This window comes from Pan troglodytes, chromosome 10, assembly GCF_028858775.2.
Source record: "Pan troglodytes isolate AG18354 chromosome 10, NHGRI_mPanTro3-v2.0_pri, whole genome shotgun sequence".
Taxonomy (NCBI): domain Eukaryota; kingdom Metazoa; phylum Chordata; class Mammalia; order Primates; family Hominidae; genus Pan; species Pan troglodytes.
In genome coordinates this window covers 127,521,013-127,540,498 of record NC_072408.2, presented here as the reverse complement: position 1 = coordinate 127,540,498, position 19,486 = coordinate 127,521,013, and the positions used below count along the sequence as shown (strand labels likewise).

General features: G+C 48.0%; 1 protein-coding gene across 1 annotated transcript; it reads right to left on the bottom strand.

Moving 5' to 3' along the window:
• Positions 1-1,976: 1,976 nt before the first annotated feature.
• On the bottom strand, positions 1,977-15,169 carry UNC119B (unc-119 lipid binding chaperone B). The gene is made up of 5 exons (XM_001162824.6): positions 14,869-15,169; positions 12,204-12,317; positions 8,865-8,976; positions 8,562-8,734; positions 1,977-5,704 (listed from the first exon to the last, which is right to left on the bottom strand). Exons 1-5 carry the CDS (start codon positions 15,110-15,112, stop codon positions 5,592-5,594), a joined length of 756 nt encoding a protein of 251 aa, XP_001162824.1. The 5' UTR covers positions 15,113-15,169; the 3' UTR covers positions 1,977-5,591.
• Between the last annotated feature and the right edge of the window lie 4,317 nt (positions 15,170-19,486).

The following is a 19,486-nucleotide window of genomic DNA, read 5'->3' as shown; positions in this document are numbered from 1 at the left end:
GGCCAGAGAGGTCTTTTTAAAGCATAAATAAGATAGCGATCTTCGGGTTAAAACTTTGTTGGCTTTGTCGGCGGGCCCATCCCTCCTAAAATCCAATTCTACGGCTTAAAAAGCCAAGACCTGCCTTGTCTATCAGGGCCCATGCCCACCGTTCCCTGGTTATTGTTGCTTAGCTTTACGAGGCAGCTCTTCTCTAAGACCCTTAGCTGGTTCCTGACTCGGGGCCTCTGTGATCACTGTTCCTTTTGTCTGGAATGCCCCCTCTTCGTTCAGGTCTCATGGATGCCTGCCCTGACCACACCAAGCCGTTTCTCCCCTCCGGCTCTCTATCTTTCGTTCTGTTTATTCAAGGCACTTTGCATCTGAAATTATCTGCTTCCCCGACTCGCTCCGAGAAGCTCAAGGACCTGTCTTGTGTTGGTGCTCAATATTTAGGCCCCTGGAGTTGGGCTGCAAGGAAAGCTTTCTTTTCCCCAGAGGCTGTGAAGGTGGGTGGAGATGCTACCCCCGTTCCACTTCAGTACTGTCTGTCTCATTCCCGATTGGGGCAGAACCCAGCCACATATTTGACCCCTAGCATCCTCATCAGGACACCTTTGCCCCGCCCAAGAAACTATGCTGATTTTACTTGTCCCATAAGGGTCTTCTCTTGTGCAAGTGTGATTCTGATTCCCATAGCCTCCTGGGCACCACCCACGCCCTCCCAGGCACCCACACATCCCTCCAACTGCCTTTCTTTCCCAGCACTCAGCCAGGCAGGCATCTGTTCCCAGCATTGACCTATTTGCCAAAACTTCTGTCTCTTCCTCTTGGAGGAAAGTGGAAACCTCGGTCACTACTTCCTAGAGGAAAGCCAATCAAAAGATGCAGCAAAGTCCTTAATGTGTTACCTTTCTTTTCAAATAATGCATTTAAAAGAACGCCTCTAAATTCTCAGTACTTTAAAGTCAAATGAATGGCTCCCACTGGCAAATGCTCTAAGGGCTTCCTCACCTTTCAGTCATCCCACCTGGGAACCAGCCCTGGGTGGAAGAAACGATGAAGAAGCAGGAGAAAAGGGAGAAATAAGTGAGTTGTGTTTGTGAGCAAAGGCCAATAATAATTGCTTCAGGTGCCACAAAGCATCTAAACCAGACTCTTGAGAATTTGTGACTGTAAATATGAACGTTCAAATTTCATTTTAAAAGTATCCAAGTTTTCCAATAGAGACAGAATCAGATAGTGGTTGCAAGAGGCGAAGTGGGGGAAGTCACCTGGCTGCAAACACAAGGAACTCAGGAACTTTCTGAGTGGGTACGATGGAAATGTCCTATATCATGATTGTGATGGGTAATAAAAGTATTCATTTGTCAAAATGCATCAATACTCTTAATTGAGGTAAATTTTACTGTAGTTAAAGTATTTCTTAATAAGCCTACCTTTATGGCCAGCCACAGTGGCTCACACCTGTGATCCCAGAACTTTGGGAGGCCGAGGCAGGTTGATCACCTGAGGTCAGGAGTTCAAGACCAGCCTGGCCAACATGGGGAAACCCTGTCTCTACCAAAAATACAGAATTAGCCGGGCGTGGTGGCATGCACTTGTAATCCCAGCTACTTGGGAGGCTGAGGCAGGAGAAATCACTTGAACCCGGGAGGCGAAGGGTGCAGTGAGCCACCATCATGCCATCACATCCCAGCCTGGGAAAAAAGAGCGAAACTCCATCTCAAAAAAAAAAAAAAACCTACCTTTAAAACGTGCATGTAAACTTTCAATTTACAAAGCCACTCACCCTGGGAAAATATAAAGCAAAAATATTAAGCCTAAAGTCCAATACAATTCCTCAATCACCCTAGAAGCCAGCTATACTCTAGTTAAACTACTTACAGAAGGGCCACATAATAGCCAAAGTAAGAGAAACCTGGAGCCCCCATCCGCCCCTGCTCCCCTCAGCAACACAACGGGCCCAACAATCAGGAGACAGGATGAGGGAGACGTACTGTGAAAATCTTTCTTTTATTACTGTCTCATGTGGCAAAATAACATTTTATACAAATAAGTCACCTAGTTTACTTTGGACACAAAGACAATAAAAACTGGAATGTGATTTTGGGGGAAGCGGGAAGGAGGAGGAAGGACAGATCAGGTCATTGATGTTTCTTATATTCTGTAAAAAATAGATTTACAGGAAAAAAAATAGACTTTCACAACTTCAATGACTTTACACGGTCCTTTGTAAAACCAGTGGTAAATCCACCTCCACCAAATCCTTCTTGAGGCTGAGATGTTCTGTGACATGGAATGTGAGTAACACAATGGTTCAATGATTAGGCTCCTACACCAGGTAAAGCAGCACCTGATGCCACAGGGAATCCTCGTGCACTGGGGTGAGGAGTCAGTCCTGTGAATTTCAGGACACACTGTCCTCATCCCCAGACCTCACTGACATCATAGTGACACTGGCCATCAGAAGAAAGTGACTTTACAGAGGGGAAAAGAGTATCCTGGAAGCGTACGGGTGGGGCAGGACACACTAAGGCAGGACTCACCCAGTTTGTACATTAGACACAGCCTATTAAATCCATTCCAGAAATGAGTTCCACTTCAACTGAAAAAATAAACTGAAGATTGCCCAATCACTGCCATTTCACAAATTTCCAGTTTATGGTCAGCCCCAAATCACATTCTTCCACCCTATGTATTGGAAATCAAATGGCCCAAAGACTGAGGTGTCTTCAGGAAGCATATGCTTGAAAAACGTTTTCTCTGCAAAACAGTATTGAGCTAATATATAAAGAGACATAGCCTACTTTAGCCCAAAACTTCTTTCACTTGTTATGTCCTTTTTCCTTTTAAAACACAGAATGAAATAAACTCGGATCTTCTTTGGAGAAGCTAGAAGGGCATTTTGTCCCAAAGGCTGTACAGGAAAAGAGAGGCTCTCTCCAGGAGACTGCAAGGCAAAGGAACAGAAGCAGGAGGGGCAGGCCCTCTGGCACCAGGTGGGCCTGCTACTCTGATGAAATGTGCTCCCAGCTCTTGACAAAGGGCAGGGTCTCCTATGCAGGTAGTTTTTTTGCCGCCTCCCATTGTATCACCCACAAGGTAACTGCTATCAACAGTTCAGATTCCTTAATAACATGGCAGCCTGAATGGTTCTGTTACTTTCAGAGAAAGTATGCCTTGCAATTCTCTCCCCAACTCAGGTACAAAGGCTTGAATTTCAAACTCATACTGGTCTACACCCCAGAGTGGAATGCTTCTCAAGATTTCCTGAGCAGCTAGACACAGGAACCCACAGCCCCAGATACAGAACACCAGACTTTCAGAAGCAGCAAAGCCCTGTCCTGCTGGGCATGGACCAAGCACTATCCGCAAATGGTCTCCAGTGAGACTAAGGCAAGCTAACAAGGAAGAGGATACAGCACAACTCAAGCCAGATTGCCCACCTCCTCCTTCCTCCACATCCTCTTTCTAGCAAAAGCGAACACTGCAGATTAAGAGATAGCCCACTAATGTAGCAGATACAGTGTGCCCAGGGGCATGTTTCCAAGACACACTCCACTAAGCACAGCTCTGGGCAGCTCCAGAACCACATCCCAGATAATACTCAAATATCAAATAGTAGAAACTGTCCCACTTGGGCCTCTGTCAAAGAGAGAAGGGATTGTTGTTACGCTTGACAGGAACATGCAAATCCCATTTGAGGAGCCACAATGAGAAACAGAAGGTGAGGAGACAGTGCTAACAGCACTGGCATCTTTCTGCCAGTGAGGAGGTGGGAACAATGGCAATGCAGCTTTCCCCTGCAGCATAAGGGACAGAGCCACACGTAAGGCACCTGGATTTACAGTGGACGCCAGTTCTGAGAGTGGCCAGTCTGGTGATAAAGAACCCACTCCACAGGAGGAATGGTCTCTCCCCTCTCTCGGGGCTGAATCCAAGGCCAGCACACAGGGGTAAGCTAGGACCTTCTCAGTGAGAAAGCTGCCAGCATGTGGCATTGCCAAGACTCTGGCCTGGGACAAAGCACTGGGCCAAGGTTTGGGGCCACTCGCCCTAGAGCCCACACAGGGAGCAGCACTGGTAGTGGATGGACAGGAATTTCTGTGGCCACACACTGTCTCTTCCATCCCTGGCCCCCATACGGCCTTTCTCCCAAGCACTTCAGGACACTCTCCTGTCACAGGTACTGTGACACCTCACAGTCACTTACCAGATACCTGGGCCTTTCCTAGTGACATCCTTCTACTGATGCTAACTGGACCCTGGCCACATCAATCATCTCATCAGAGGGTTTGTGGAGTCTGTCCACTAAGGGTCTGAGGACAAAAGCAGCCCACAGATGTGCAAGTGAACTTTTTTGAGAACACATCACTCTGACAGGCCACATCAGCCTATTTTGCCCTTTCTGAACACCTAAAACAATTCTAACTAGCAGTCTGAAGGCTCAGACTGCATTACTTAACTCTGATCCACCAGGAAAGTTCCAGAAACTACTTCAGTAGAAAGGTAGATAGGAAAACCCTCCTAAACAAGAAATGTACAAAGAGCTTCGGAGGCAAATCCCCATCAAAAGCCAATCCTCCAGGCTGTGCAGTGCAGAGAAAAGTCAAATCTCTCCTTTAGAAAGCTGCTGCTGATTCGTAAGCATATCCTCCCAACATAAGCCAGATTAGCCCCTGGAAGCTGATTAATACTATCAGAAGTCTAACCACATATCACATATGCTGGGAACACCACTGTCATTTTATAAAACCTCCCCCAAAGAAGTCTGGAAATAAAAAAACAAAATACAAGACCTGCTCTGGCCTCAAGAGATACTACTGTTCCATGAGCAGAGCTGACTCATTCTATTTCATGAGACTCAGAAGGGAGGAGCCAGGAGATGTGGAGCAAGCTTGTCTGTCCTCCAAAATGGGAACAGAAGGCACTGCCAGGCTGAAACCTTGGTCTATTCCCAGGAGGGCTGGCTGAGACCCTGGAAGTCAGACAGAGCAGCAGCCTCTCCACAAAGCAGACCCTTCAGCTTGGCAGCATCACCCATTCCTTGGTGCCTCCACTCTTGGCACCTCCCTCCCTCCCCACCCTTTCAAGTTTCTTCCAGTTGGTTTAAGACTTCACACAGACCGAGGGCAGACTGCGCTGATGGCAATGCCGGAGGTGAGAGGAGGAGCTACCTGGAAGAGGCCTACCTTTCAGCTTCCCACAGCACCCAGGAACCTTAAGAGCTGCTGACCTGCTGGTGGGCCTGGCCAGAGCCTTCTCACCAGGCACAGCTATGCCTGGTCATCAAGACAACCAACAGGCAGCCAGAACTACAGGAAAATAAACTTTTTTATCTGGATTCCAGGACCCTTATCCTAACCTTTTACTTTACTATAGTACCTCTGCAACCTACGGGGCAGGAAAAAAAGGGAAGAAAAAATACTGGGGAAGAAAACACAGCACTGTTTGGCAGCTCCTTTGGCGCGCAGGAAACTGCCACCCCAGCCTTGGCTTCCTGGGGCCAGGTTCCAGATGTGTGTTGACAAACTGCAGCTTCGATCATCTCCGTGTGCCAGGATCTTGTGGCCGCGGCAAAGCACCTCCCCTATCTACTCCTGCAGCACTTACTGGCCTCCATTATAGGCATAATCAGCCTTGTTGTGCATTATCAGCTTGTTGTCAACAAAGTAGAAGCTGTCAGAGCGGGTCTCGTAAGGATTTTCAATCATCAGACGAACTGCAAGTCAGGCAAAGGGGGAAGAAAAAAGCAAAGAATTATGTTTGAGTCTGCCCCACAGGGTAAGTGGGAGAAAACTTTGTATCCCCTCCAAAATAAGCCAGCGCTTCAGAGTATACTCTGCCAGAATAACGATGAGGTCAGAACAGAGGGAGGCAGCCCTTGACAGCTGGGGAGACCACAGAGGCCCCCCAACTGAACATGATCTCCATTTCAACATAAGGATGCAATCAACTCTCCACCATGGCCTCCTCTGTCATCTCCAGCCTGGATTCTTCAGCCAAGATACCAGGGAAATGTGCTCACCCCTCTTCCCAACATGGACCCCACCAACCTATTTACTCAGTGCTCTCAGCTGACCAAAGCCAGCCCTGGCCTCTGGTCAGTGGCCCACCTCTAGACATTCCACTCCAAATTCAGAAATCTGAGCCTCACTGTGCCCACCTCCACACACAACCCTGACAACCCAAGGAATCCTAGATTGGAATGAGTGCAAGGAACACAGGGCAGGGAGCCTTCTCCGGAGACCTTCTGGGTATTAACTCGCAAATGATTCAGCAATAGGTCTGCTTGTCTTGGGATCTAAAGTAAAGTCTTGTTTGTTCAGGCAACTGCCCAGACCTCTTTAACCATACTGGAGAGTAAAGATAATTAACAGTCACTACCTCTGATCAGTTTTGAGTTAATGATTACATGCCATTTTGAGTCTTTAACCATACTGGAGAGTAAAGATAATACTACCTCTGATCAGTTTTGAGTTAATGATTACATGCCATTTGGAGTCCCCTGGAGGAAATGCTGTTGCTCACCACAGTTCTCGAAAAGTGAAACTGATTTTTTAAAGTTCTTTGAACCCACCAATGCCAAAACTACTCGGTTTATATGCATAATATTGCCCTCCAGGCTGATTTGGCTTCATGGGTAAAACTTATAACACTATACATCATCTTTTCTTGCAAGTATCTACATATTCTAGCCAGCTTGGGAAGAGGGGTTCAAGTCAGAACCAGATGCTGTCGTCAACACCCTGCCCCACATCTCAGCAATCCTCATTTTACCTGGGAACTGTACTGCCACACGATTAAAGGTTATCTGGTTTTCAGAATATGACAATTCTTAAGGACCTGGGATTCTGAGAGGACCAATCAGTGATGCCAGCAAGGCAACTACAGGCATCACTAGTCACAGGATTCCATTCACACCCTCATAAATGACTTGAATTTTCCCTAACTATTCACGAAGGATGCGAACCTGAGGTGGCTAGGCCAAAGTTGCAGAAACTGACAAGGGCTGTTCTTTCTCTCTCGTTTGGTCCCCATCTTCCCTTGCCGAGGCTACACGGCAGCAGCCTTCTCCCTCTGGTGCCCTCCCCAGGTCTAGGCCACTCTTCCTCAAACAGTATTTCCACCTTCTCACTCCTGCCCCAAAATCTACAACAGCCCCATTCCTTCCTGCTGGATCTATCTCAACACTTTATCCAATCAACTCTCTATCCTGCAGGGAATGGAAAAGAAGTCCTCTGGCCTTGATTCTATTCAGCCTGCAGTTTCACATCTAGCTCTGAAGGGCCAATGACTAAAACACAATGGAAAACCATGACTAACAGTGCACAGGAGAGGTGCTTTAACTGATCAGTGTCCCAGGGATGGTCACAGGCCTCCTTTTATCTCCCTTAGGCACTGTCTTCCCACAGGAGGCATCTAAAAGGATGGCCTGTATTATTAAAACCTTCAGACCGGCCGGGCGCAGTGGCTCAAACCTGTAATTCCAGCACTTTGGGAGGCCGAAGCAGGCAGATCACGAGGTCAGGAGATTGGGACTATCCTGGCTAACACGGTGAAACCCCGTCTCTACTAAAAATACAAAAAATTAGCCGGGCATGGTGGTGGGCACCTGTAGTCTCAGCTACTCAGGAGGCTGAGGCAGAATGGCATGAACCCAGGAGGCAGAGCTTGCAGTGAGCCGAGATTGCGCCACTGCACTCCAGCCTGGGTGACAAGATCAAGACTCCGTCTCAAAAAGAAAAAAAAAAAAAAAACCTTCAGACTGAGCACAGTGGCTCACGCCTGTAATCCCCAGCACTTTGGGAGGATGAGGCAGGTGGATCACAGGGTCAGGAGTTCGAGACCAGCCTGACCAACAGGATGAAACTCTGTCTCTACAAAAAATACAAAAAATTAGCCGGGCTTGGTGGCAGGTGCCTATAATCCCAGCTACTCGAGAGGCTGAGGCAGGAGAATCACTTGAACCCAGGAGACGGAGGATGCACTGAGCCAAGACTGTGCCACTGCACTCCAGCCTGGGCAATAGGGCAAGACTCCGTCTCAAAAACAAAAGAAAAAAACAAAAGGGCCAGGGGCAGTGGCTCACACCTGTAATCCCAGCATTTTGGGAGGCCGAGGAGAGTGGATCATGAGGTCAAGTGTTCGAGACCAGCCTGACCAACATGGTGAAATCCCGTCTCTACTGAAAATACAAAAACTAGCCAGGCATGGTGTAATCCCAGCTACTCAGGAGGCTGAGGCAGGAGAATCGCTTGAACCTGGGAGGCAGAGGTTACAGTGAGCCGAGATCGCGCTGCTGCACTCCAGCCTGGGCAACAGACAGAGCAAGACTCTGTCTCAGGGGAAAAAAACAAAAACAAACAAACCCTTCATTGCTCCCATACGGGCCGAGTCAGAGTTTAGAACAGGAGCCAGGAGCAATAGGAAATGAGAAGCCTGAGGTCAAATGACTAGATACGCATCATGTCAGCACTGCCACGAGACAATGCCAGGCGCTGGACCAGATGGGTTTCAAGGTTTGTTCCTTGTAGCCCTCAGAATCTAGAGTGCTGTAAGGGTCAGGGGATACATACTGACATCCTCCGAAAGCTGGGGAAACTCATAGATATGTTCACAAGTGTTCCTACTGCTGGGGATGCAGAAGCCAAAATCAAAGTCAAAGTTTTTCAGCAAGTGTTCCCGGAAATAGTGCCGTTCGATCATCCGGAAGTTTGAAACAGGTTTGTCTCCCACTGTGAACTCCACCCTGGAAAATAAATCTCTGTAAGCCCGACTTTGCCTCCTCCCTCCTCTAAAGCCAACCCAAAACCCAACCGAAAACACTCTTCTCTGTGAACAAACAGAATGTTCTCCCCTCAGGTAGTAATGGTACTCACGTAGCCCCGACTGTCCGGAGGCGGAGAAATGCCGGTGTGAACTGATAGCGGACAAAACGTCCTGCGCTGATGTCCACGTCTCCACCTCCCTCCTCCTCATCCTCCTCCTGGTCTGAAAGAGCACACAGAATCTTCAGTGCACCATCTCGACATTCTCAATCCAAGAGTTCTATCACCAGTCCCAACAGCACAATGGCAACCAATCCCAGTAACCACACCAACAAGAAGAATGGCCAGTGTTTACTGCGCACTTGCTATATAGCAGGACACTTGCCATAGTCCAGACTCCTTACAACAACCCTTCGAGGTGTTACTGTCTCTATTTTACAGATCAGGAAGCTCAAGTTCAGAGAAGTCAGGTAACATGTCCAAAGTCCCTCAAACAGTAAAAGGAGGGAACAGGGATTTGAATCCAGGTCCATCTGACTCAAGGCCTGTTCTTCAACACTAAGCTATTAGCCTTTTTTAATAGTTTGAGAGCTTATGCCATATCCTAAGGGTGAAACCTGAAACACAAGCTGGGAACTGGGCCTCTGACATGGTCTATTCTATTCAGACTAGGTCTGCAGTTAACCAAGTTGAAGCGCTAGCACCAACCTAAAAGAATGAGGCTACAAAAGTTGACACTTATCAGAAAGTTATTTCAATGAATATAAAAATTTCTGACGGGCCGCAAAGATAAACCACTAAAAATAATTTTGTTATTTAAATAGAAGACATTGACCTACAGCCTTGGGATACTATAGTTCCTTGACTGATGTTTACTTCTAGGCCATACCGGGCCTAACCCTTTGACCACCTGGGAAAGGGTGAAGCAGATGTGGTGGCCTCTACAAGGTTAATGCTGGTCTCCGGTCTAGTCCATTCCTGAACCCAGGAGATGAAAGATTTGTAAAATGAATCAGAGGGCTGGGCACGGTGGCTCATGCCTGTAATCCCAGCACTTTTGGAGGCCGAGGTAGGCGGATCCCCTGAGGTCAGGAGTTCAAGACCAGCCTGACCAACATGGAGAAACCCTGTCTCTACTAAAAATACAAAATTAGCCCAGCGTGGTGGCGCATGCCTGTAATCCCAGCTACTCGGAAGGCTGAGGCAGGAGAATTGCTTGAACCCGGGAGGCGGAGGCTGCAGTGAGCCGAGATTGTGCCATTGCACTCCAGCCTGGGCAACAAGAGTGAAACTCCGTCTCAAAAAAAAAAAAAAAAAAGAATCAGAGAACAAGCATTCTAATGTGAATAGGAGTTAGTACCCTCCAGTGTCCAGTGAGGATATTTTCTCCAGGTCTAAGCTGTACATGGGTACAACATAAGAGAAGACTTTTTCAGCATCAAACATCTCTGCTTTTGACAAGCCCAAGAGCGACTGGGCAACCAGGCTGAGTAGGGGTTCACCCCCAGAGACTCTAAAACCCTGGCTCCAACAATGTGACTCAGAGAGACAGCAAATCTTGGGGATTCAAATTCATCAGAACAAGTGCTGCAGAAAGGTAGTGATTCAGTGTGAGGATATTCTATTGTTTATATTTATTGATTTATTTTGAGATAGGGTCTCACTCTGTCACCTTCACTGGAGTGCAATGCAGTGATCACGGCTCACTGCAGCCTTGATCTCCCAGGCTCAAGCCATCCTTCCACCTCAGCCTCCTGAGTAGCTGGGACCACAGGCATGTGCCACCACGCGTGGCTAATTTTTTTGTATTTTTTGTACAGATGGGGTTTCGCCATGTTGCCCAGGCTGGTCTCAAACTCCTGGGGCTCAAGTGGTCTGCCTGCCTCAGCCTCCCAAAGTGCTGGAATTACAGGTGTGATCCACCGCACCCAGCCTCAATGTGGGGAATATTACAAGTGAATCAAGATCCTTAAATGTAAAAACTAGAGAGACTGAAAACCAAGATACTTTACAGTATCTTCAGCTGACCTTCTTGAAACAGTTCCGTCATATATTGAAATGACAACTCTGAGTCTAATCCAAATCCACATACCTGTAGTAGGCCTGGAGTCCTTGCAATGTCCCAGGTACTGTGATATGTGGCTTAGAGATGAGAACACCACAGACCCAGGAAGCTAGCTGGTCTTGATCTGACCATCCCAATAAAAAACTACCCATGAGCAACCAGGCGCGGTGGCTCACACTTGTAATCCCAGCACTTTGGGAGACCAAGGCAGGCGAATCAAAGGTCAGGCGTCTGACACCAGCCTGACCAACATGGTGAAATCCCGTCTTTATTAAAAATACAAAAATTAGCTAGGCATGGTGGTGGGCACCTGTAATCTCAGCTACTTGGGAGGCTGAGGCAGGAGAAGCTCTTGAACCCAGGAGGCAGAGGTTGCAGTGAGCCGAGATTGTGCCACTGCACACCAGCCTGGGTGACAGACCAAGACTGTGTCTCAAAACAAACAACACAAAAAAAAAAAAACCCACAAAACAACAACAAAATTACCCATGAACTTGAGCCTCTGGGTGCCTTGGTCAGTATTAGATTGTGATAGCACAAATACCACCAGGTAGGGGTGAAATCGGGGCCTTATCAAATTTGCAGGCTCTAAGTAGCAAATCAGATGAGAAACACTGCAAAGTAAGTTTACAAACCACACTGATACTATGGGTATCTGTACCAGTGTTCTACAAATGACTAACTCCAGGGGGCGCTAAACCTCCAGTGAGGTGCTCCAAAGGCTTCTGTGGTCCAGATCAGCCTGGCACTTTATCACAAGCACAGGAAGCGGCTATGGGAGGCTAATTTAAGGAACCCCAAGTAGTTGAGTTCCTGGGTCTGTTCTTCCAGAAAATGGTTGAGATTAAAATCCAAACTAGGTCTGGGAACTCCAAGGCAATATGTAAAAGAGAGCAAGAAGATGGCTCAAACTGCCTCATGTCTGGACCAGGATCCTCCCTATCACCCTCCAAGAGGGCACCAGGCTCAGGTGAGTTTTCCTCATTATAGTTTAATTTCAAGGATTCCTTTCCCAACTGGAGGCAACATGGTAAGATGAACCAGCACAGGGCCTTAGGAAAGAGCCGCCTGGGAATTGTAGGCCTCAGATCCTTCGCTGTAAAACAGAGATAACAGTAATTCCTCAAAGAGGTGTGAGGATTACATACACTGATGTGCACAAAGACGTGGAACACAGTGACCAGCACAGAATAGACATCCAACAAACATCAGCCTCTGAACGCAGCTTCAAACCACCATGCCTGGCAGGCCAGGCCACGGGAAGAGGTCACAGAAGTGGGACACACTGGAGTCCAAGAAACAGGATGCAGTGGCACACAAAGATTTGAGTTTCAAAGACCTTTGGCTCAAAACTGTCTAGTGGTCACCACAACGTAGAGGCCTACCTGAAACGCAAGGTTTGGCAATCTCAAACAGTACTGTCCCTGTCTCCAAATCTCGAATTTTGAAGCGGGTGAAATCAATACTGTAGATGTTGTCTTCGGGTTTACATAAATAATCTGAAAACAAGAGAGAGAAACCAACACTGTTAAATAATCCTCCAAAACTACCATTTATTTAATTCTCAAGTTTTGAAGCAAACTCAGATTTTTTCTTACACAACACACTTAAAATACTCCCAAAAACTTTCTCATGTGTTATCACCAGCAGAAGTTGTATGGACAGAATTAGGGGATCCAACAAAGAAAAAAAATAACAAGGACTTGCTTTGGATGAAAAATTGCAAAACTTTTAGAAACTAGGATAGAAAAGGTGGATTTCTTTGGAAACACATAAAAATCTTTCATCATCTATCAAGTTGGATGTCAGAACAGGGCGAACTTTTTATAGAATTCCAATCTAAGACATTTAAACTGACTTAGCAGATAATACAGTGCTAGTTTGCCAACGTTAGTTTGCCAACTGTCAGTGTAAGAAAGCCGAGATCAGCAAACTTTTCTGTAGAGCCAGATTCTAAATAATTTAGGCTTTGCCGCCACATGGTCTCTGTCACAACTACTCAACTCTATCATTGTAGCCACAAAAGCATCCACAGACAATACGCAAATGAATGAATGTGGCTATATTCCAGTAAAACTGTATTTATGGACACTGAAATATGAATTTTACATAACCACGTGTCTCAAGATTTTAAAGTTTTTTTCAACCATTTAAAAATGTACAAACCTAATCTTAGTTTGTGGGCTACACAAAATCATACAGTAGACAATACATATCATACATATCCAGGCAAGAGGATAAATCTGCCGGTGAAGACATTAGGCCCAAGTGACTAGAACGTGAGCAGCAAATTGAAATAATTCTAATTACAGCCAATTTCACTGATTTCTTTCTAGGATGATTCCGGATAGCATCTTCTCCACAGCTCATTTTGATACTTGATCTTTTATTGCCTGAGTTAGTTGTTTTCGTGTTTTACAAGTTGTCTCTTTATTAAGACGGCAAACTTGACAACTACTGATTATTCTGTAACTGCTAAAAAGGCTAACATTGGCTTTGGACTCTTAGAGGGTACTCAAATAATCTGCTGGATAGAATGAACGAGACGTTAAGAAGAGTAACAAAGAGGTTGCCAGACTCTCTCTAAGAAGCTGCAGAGGTGGGTTTGGACAATGAGCAACAATCCCAAGCCCCCAGATAGGATCTGAGTGCCCACTGAGAATCCTGCTTAGGGCCAGGCACAGAATACCCTAACTCACTTGGATGGCAGGAGAGGGCATGAGGTTACCAAGACCAGGTGCTGAGCATCTGTACTTTCAGAGCCCCAAATGAAAACTGGTTCAGAAGAAAAGAAGCTTTTTCACACTGTTTCAATAAAACTAGCAAGAATGTCTAAAGATACGCTCAGGTCTGGTAAGGACAGTCTCAACCCAAACAGTATTGGGAAACGGGGGCATCCAAATATCTAGAATCAAATTAAAACTCTTTTAGGAAATGGGAATTCCCTTTCGCACAGGGTGGACCAAGGCCTACTCCCCCCAAACCTCCATCCCCAAATTACTAGAGCTGCCATCGGCAACCTGAGGTGCACCTGAACAGTCCTGGGCTGCCTGCTATAGCAGCTCAGCAGACACCATGGCAGCCTTCGATCCATCCAGGGAATGCTGCTGCTGCCACAGGGTTAGGAGACTGCAGGCCAGGAGTGATGGGCAGGCCAAGATAGGCCTAACTAGGTGAGTGCACACTCCTGAAGCAGCAGCAAGAGAAAAGACGTCAAGTCAGGGACTGGCTTGGCAGAGAACAGAAAAAGGGAGATCACCCAGGGCAGGGACTGGGCAACATTTTTCTTCCCACCCATCCTCCTATCAACGAAAAAGCTTAGGATGGTTGCCTTTTGTGCAGGAAACGCATTTCTGAAACCCTGAAATCATTCTTAATTCACGAGAATGTCAAAAGCAGGAGTCACATGTCGGAGTCTGTACACAAACTGAAACTTTATTTTTGTTTTAATGTGGCACAGTTTTAAATGAGCAGGAAATGCCACGGCTATGTGTTTTGAGGAAGAACCCATCTGCACACTAAGGGGCAACGCTCCCGACCCAAAGAGGGAGGGAGGCCGGGCAGGCTGCAACGGGGGAGGGCTGCCATGGGGCCGGGGCGGAGGAAGCAGGTAAGGCTTCTGGCCTGCCAGAGGGCTGGGGGGGCCTGGCTGAGCGGGAACTTCACTGATGGCCGGGGGTTCCAGGTTGAGGGCCCAGGGGCCCATTTATTAGGGGACCTCGGCCCCCGGCCGGCTCAGGAGGATCCAGTTCAGCTGAACGGGGCCCTCTACCCAAACAGGTCCGGCAGAGCTGGGGAGCCGACCGGCCGAAGGGCATCCTAGCGTGGCCGGACTCACAGGAATGCGGTCCAGCCCAGGAGTCCTTCCCCACCAGAGCTACGTGAGCGTGGCGGGGGCAAAGCCCGGCCGGCGGGGCAGCGGGAAGCGCGGCCCGGCCGGCCGAAGGGGTCTGGGGGGGACCCCCGCTCTGGTCAAGTGGCCGGGTCCGCTGAAGGCTCCGGGAGCCGGGGCACGGCGCGAGGGGAGGGCGCGGCCCGCGCGGCACTCACTCTCGGTGACCCGGCTGAGGCGCAGGACGTGCTCGGGCCGGATGGTGTCCAGCGCCAGCAGCTCCTGCTCCGTGACCGCTGCCCCGACGCCGTCGTCGGCCGCGTGGTGGGGCGCCTGCCGCCGCGCCTTCAGGCGGTTCAGGACGCCGCCGCCCGCCTTCTTCTTCTCCTCCTTGCCAGCCACCAGCCCCCCGGGCCCAGCCGCCGACGCCGCGGCCGCAGCCTTCGGGTTAGACCCGCTCATCGCTCCGCCGCCAAGATGGCCGCCGCCTCCACAGCGCGGTAACTATGGAGAGCGGGGGCGGGGCCCGGGGCCCGGCGGGGAAGGGGCGGGGAGGGGGCGGGGCGGGGGCGGGCGCCCGGGGGGCGGTGGAATTCCCTTTCGCACAGGGTGGACCAAGGCCCACTCTCCCCAAACTTCCATCCCCAAATAACTAGAGCTGCCATCAGCAACCTGAGGTGCACATGAGCAGCCCTGGGCTGACTCCTATAGCAATTCAGCGGACGACACCATGGCAGCCTTCGATCCATTCAGGGAATGCTGCTGCTGCCACAGGGTTAGGAGACCGCAGGCCAGGAGTGATGGGCAGGCCAAGATAGGCCTAACTAGGTGACTGCACACTCCTGCGGGGCCCGGGGGGCGGTGCTTCGGCTACTGCCCCAACTTTGGTCCTGCCAGGTGGAGGGCCTAGGGGTGGCTGGAGCTTCAGCAACCCCACTCCCCATCAGACCCCCAAGATCGTCCACGATGTTTAAATACATATCTTACGGTCAAATGAATTTACGTCATATAAACTTTCCTCCTCCTCATCCTCCTCCTGGTCTGAAAGAGCACACAGAATCTTCCGTGCACCATCTCGGCATTCTCAATCCAAGAGTTCTGTCACCAGTCCCAACAGCACAATGGCAACTAATTCCCAGTAATCACACCAAGAAGAAGAATGGCCAGTGTTTACTGCGCACTTGCTATATGGCAGGACACTTGCTATAGGGCAGGCTCCTCACCTCACAACAACCCTGTGAGGTATTACTGTCTCCATTTTACAGATCAGGAAGCTCAAGTTCAGAGAAGTCAGGTAACATGTCCAAAGTCCCTCAAGCAGTAAGAGGAGGGAACAGGGATTTTAATCCAGGTCCATCTGACCCAAGGCCTGTTCTTCAACACTAAGCTATTAGTGGACAATGCATCTTGAGAAAATGTTTATTAATATATTTAGCATAGAAGGTAAGTTAAAGCAGTGTTTGTTTTGCAAAGGCAGTTTCAAGACAAACTTTCCAATGAGATTGCCATCCGTAAGCCCTACTGTGCCAGGCCCTGGGCTAGACATTGGGCTAGGCTACAGGAGATGTTAAGGGTGAGGGCAGGGATTGGGTCTGCCTCACCCCTGAATTCCCAGCAGTTCAGCTAATGCCTGACACGTGGTAGGTGCTCAGTAATGATTGAATGAGAGCCTGAACAGTATCCCACTATGGAAGAGCTCCCACTTTTGTTAGAGAAGACTGTAAAGTACACAATTCATTATGTGACCCTTCCTTTTCACAAGGTAGGTTAGTATGAACTGGAAGACAAACTAGACTCACTGACTGCACTAAGAGATGCAGCAAAGGTGCTAGGAGAACACACAGGAGTGGTTTATTCTGACCTGGCTGTAAAAGCTTGAGGGCTTCGGAAGTTTTCAGAGGCAATATCTGCACTGAGCTTTGGAAGTTAGCCATGACCTCACCAATTAGCCAGAAGTGGGTCAACAGGGGGATGTGGTCTACCGTCTTCCACCCTGAGGGGCTCCTTCTCTAGGGATTCTAGATCTGCACTGTTCTGTGTTGGAGGCCTGGGCCTGATTGATGCAGTGTGTCTGCTAGGTCTGACATCACCTCTCAGCCAGGCTAGAGTAAAATTGCAACCGTCCCCCAGAGCCTCTTGACGTTCTTGCCAGGCCTTGCTTGCTGAGTCCCTCTCACCAAAGCCACCAAGACAGGCATCTCTTGGTTCCTGGACAAAGTCCAAACCTGACCCCACCCCAGCTGCCCAATTGGGTGGCATAGTGTGTGGCCAAATTCCTACCCAAATGCTGTACTGTCTTTGAGAGATTAGTATATGGTGGCATTTAACTAACTGTTCAGGGAGATTTTAATAAATGTGTACAAAGAATTAAAGTCTTTCCTTTTGCAAACAACTCTTTTTAAACCACTCAAAAGAGTGGTTACTGAAGAATTTCCAGAACTTTTAATATGCTACTTGATTGTGAATGGCCAAGAGGGTGGTTTAGCATGTGGCCATTTCCCATATACTTATTTACGGAAGGTTTGTTGTCATAGCACCAAGACTAGTTACCTGGACCATGGCTTTTCTCTTTCTAGGGATGATGGCAAATGTAACCTCTTCACCTGCAATTCCACATCTAGGAATTTACCCTACATGCATGCACAGAGATTTGTAATATTGACAAATTACAATAAATTACATTTGTATCCATTCACGTTACATAGAGCTGTTTTAAAAAATGAGACATATATATTAGTATGGAAAGATCTCAAACATATATTAAGTAGGGCAAAAAGCAAGGCACAGAGTCATATTTATGTATTTATTTATTTAAGACAGGGTCTCACTCTTGTCACCCAGGCTGCAGTGCAGTGGCACAATCACAGCTCAGCTGCATCCAGCCGCGAATCCCATTTATTTAAAATAAAAAGTATATAAATATTTAGATGTGGGCCAAGTGTGGTGGCTCATGCCTGTAATCCCAGCACTTTGGGAGGCCAAGGTGAGCAAATTGCTTGAGCCCAGGAGTTCGAGACCAGCCTGGGAAACATGGCAAAACCCCATCTCTACTAAAAATACGAAAATTAGCTGGGCGTGCTGGTGCATGCCAGTAGTCCCAGCTACTCAGGAGGCTGAGGTGGGAGAATCACCGGAGCCCAGGAAGCCGAGGCTGTGTGAGCTGAGATCGCACCACTGCACTTTAGCCTGGGCCATGGGCGTGAGACCCTGTCTCAAAAAAAAAAAAAAAAACACAGATAGACATAGACATAAATATAAATATGCATTTGTAACTGTAAAGGAAGAGGTCTGGATATACATTAAAACATTAACTTTGATTACGTCTGGGGAGGAGAGTATCAGAAGAGACTAAAGGAAATATATTCACTTTTGACATTATTTAGAACTACTTCTGTACTATTTTATCTCAAGCATATAATCATGGGCTGCTTGTATACTTTTTTAAAAAGAAAATACCGGCCAGGTGCAGTGGCTCACGGCTATAATCCCAGCACTTTGGGAAGCCGAGGCAGGCAGATCACAACGTCAGGAGTTCGAGACCAGCCTGACCAATATGGTGAAACCCCGTCTCTACTAAAACTACAAAAATTAGCCGGGCATGGTGGCACACTCCTTTAGTCCCAGCTACTTGGGAGGCTGAGGCAGGAGAATCGCTTGAACCTGGGAGGTGGAGGTTGCAGTGAGCTGAGATCGCGCCACTGCACTCCAGCCTGGCAACAGAGCAAGACTCTGTCTCAAAAAAAAAAAAAGAAAAGAAAATACTTTTGGATCTGTGTCTGGAAGGCAAACTCTATGCCAAAGTTGCCTTACTTTCTTTTAAAATTTAAAAGCAACCTCAAACTTAATTTTTTTTTTTTTTTTCTGACGGGTCTCGCTCTGTCACCCAGGCTGGAGTGCAGTGGCACAATCTCGGCTCACTGCAACCTCTGCCTCCTGGGTTCAAGCGATTCTCCTGCCTCCGCCTCCCAAGTAGCTGAGAACACAGGCACGCGCCACCATGCCCAGCTAATTTTTGTATTTTTAGTAGAGACAGGGTTTCACCATGTTGGACAGGCTGGTCTCGATCTTCTGAACTTGTGATCCACCTGCCTCAGCCTCCCAAAGTGTTGGGATTACATGCGTGAGCCACTGTGCCTGGCCTGTTTTTTTATTTTACTTTATTTTTTATTTTTATTATTCTTTTTTTTGAGACAGAGTCTCATTCTGTCGCCCAGGCTGGAGTACAGTGGCACAATCTTGGCTCACTGCAACTTCCGCCTCCCAGGTTCAAGCGATTCTCCTGCCTCAGCCTCCCAAGTAGCTGGGATTACAGGTGCCCACCACCACACCTAGCTAATTTTTGTATTTTTAGTAGAGATGGGGTTTCACCATGTTGGTCAGGCTGGCCTTGAACTGACCTCAGGTGATCCGCCTGCCTCAGCCTCCCAAAGTGCTGGGATTACAGGTGCCCACCACCACACCTAGCTAATTTTTGTATTTTTAGTAGAGATGGGGTTTCACCATGTTGGTCAGGCTGGCCTTGAACTGACCTCAGGTGATCCGCCTGCCTCAGCCTCCCAAAGTGCTGGGATTACAGGCGTGAGCCACCATGCCTGGCTTTTTTTTTTTTAAGTAAATACTGCCGTATGAGTCAGAGCTTGTACTCTCTCTGGGCACTACCTATGAATTTTGGTTAAAAGGAATAGACTGGCTGGGCACAGTGGCTCATGCCTGTAATACCAACACTTTGGGAGGCCAAAGCCAGAGGATTGCTTGAGGCCAGAAGTTCGAGGGGTGACAGAGTGAGACTGTAAGAAAGGAGGGGGGGAAAGGAAGGAAACGAGAAAAGAAAGAAGG

Bases quoted from the DNA above. Each gene is read 5' to 3' on its own strand.
- UNC119B (XM_001162824.6), bottom strand. From the start codon at position 15,112: ATGAGCGGGTCTAACCCGAAGGCTGCGGCCGCGGCGTCGGCGGCTGGG. The intron at 8,735-8,864 runs GTGAGTACCATT...TTTATTTTCCAG, and splicing joins CTCCGGACAGTCGGGGCTAC to GGTGGAGTTCACAGTGGGAG. The intron at 5,705-8,561 runs GTATGTATCCCC...CCTGACTTGCAG, and splicing joins CCAGCTTTCGGAGGATGTCA to TTCGTCTGATGATTGAAAAT.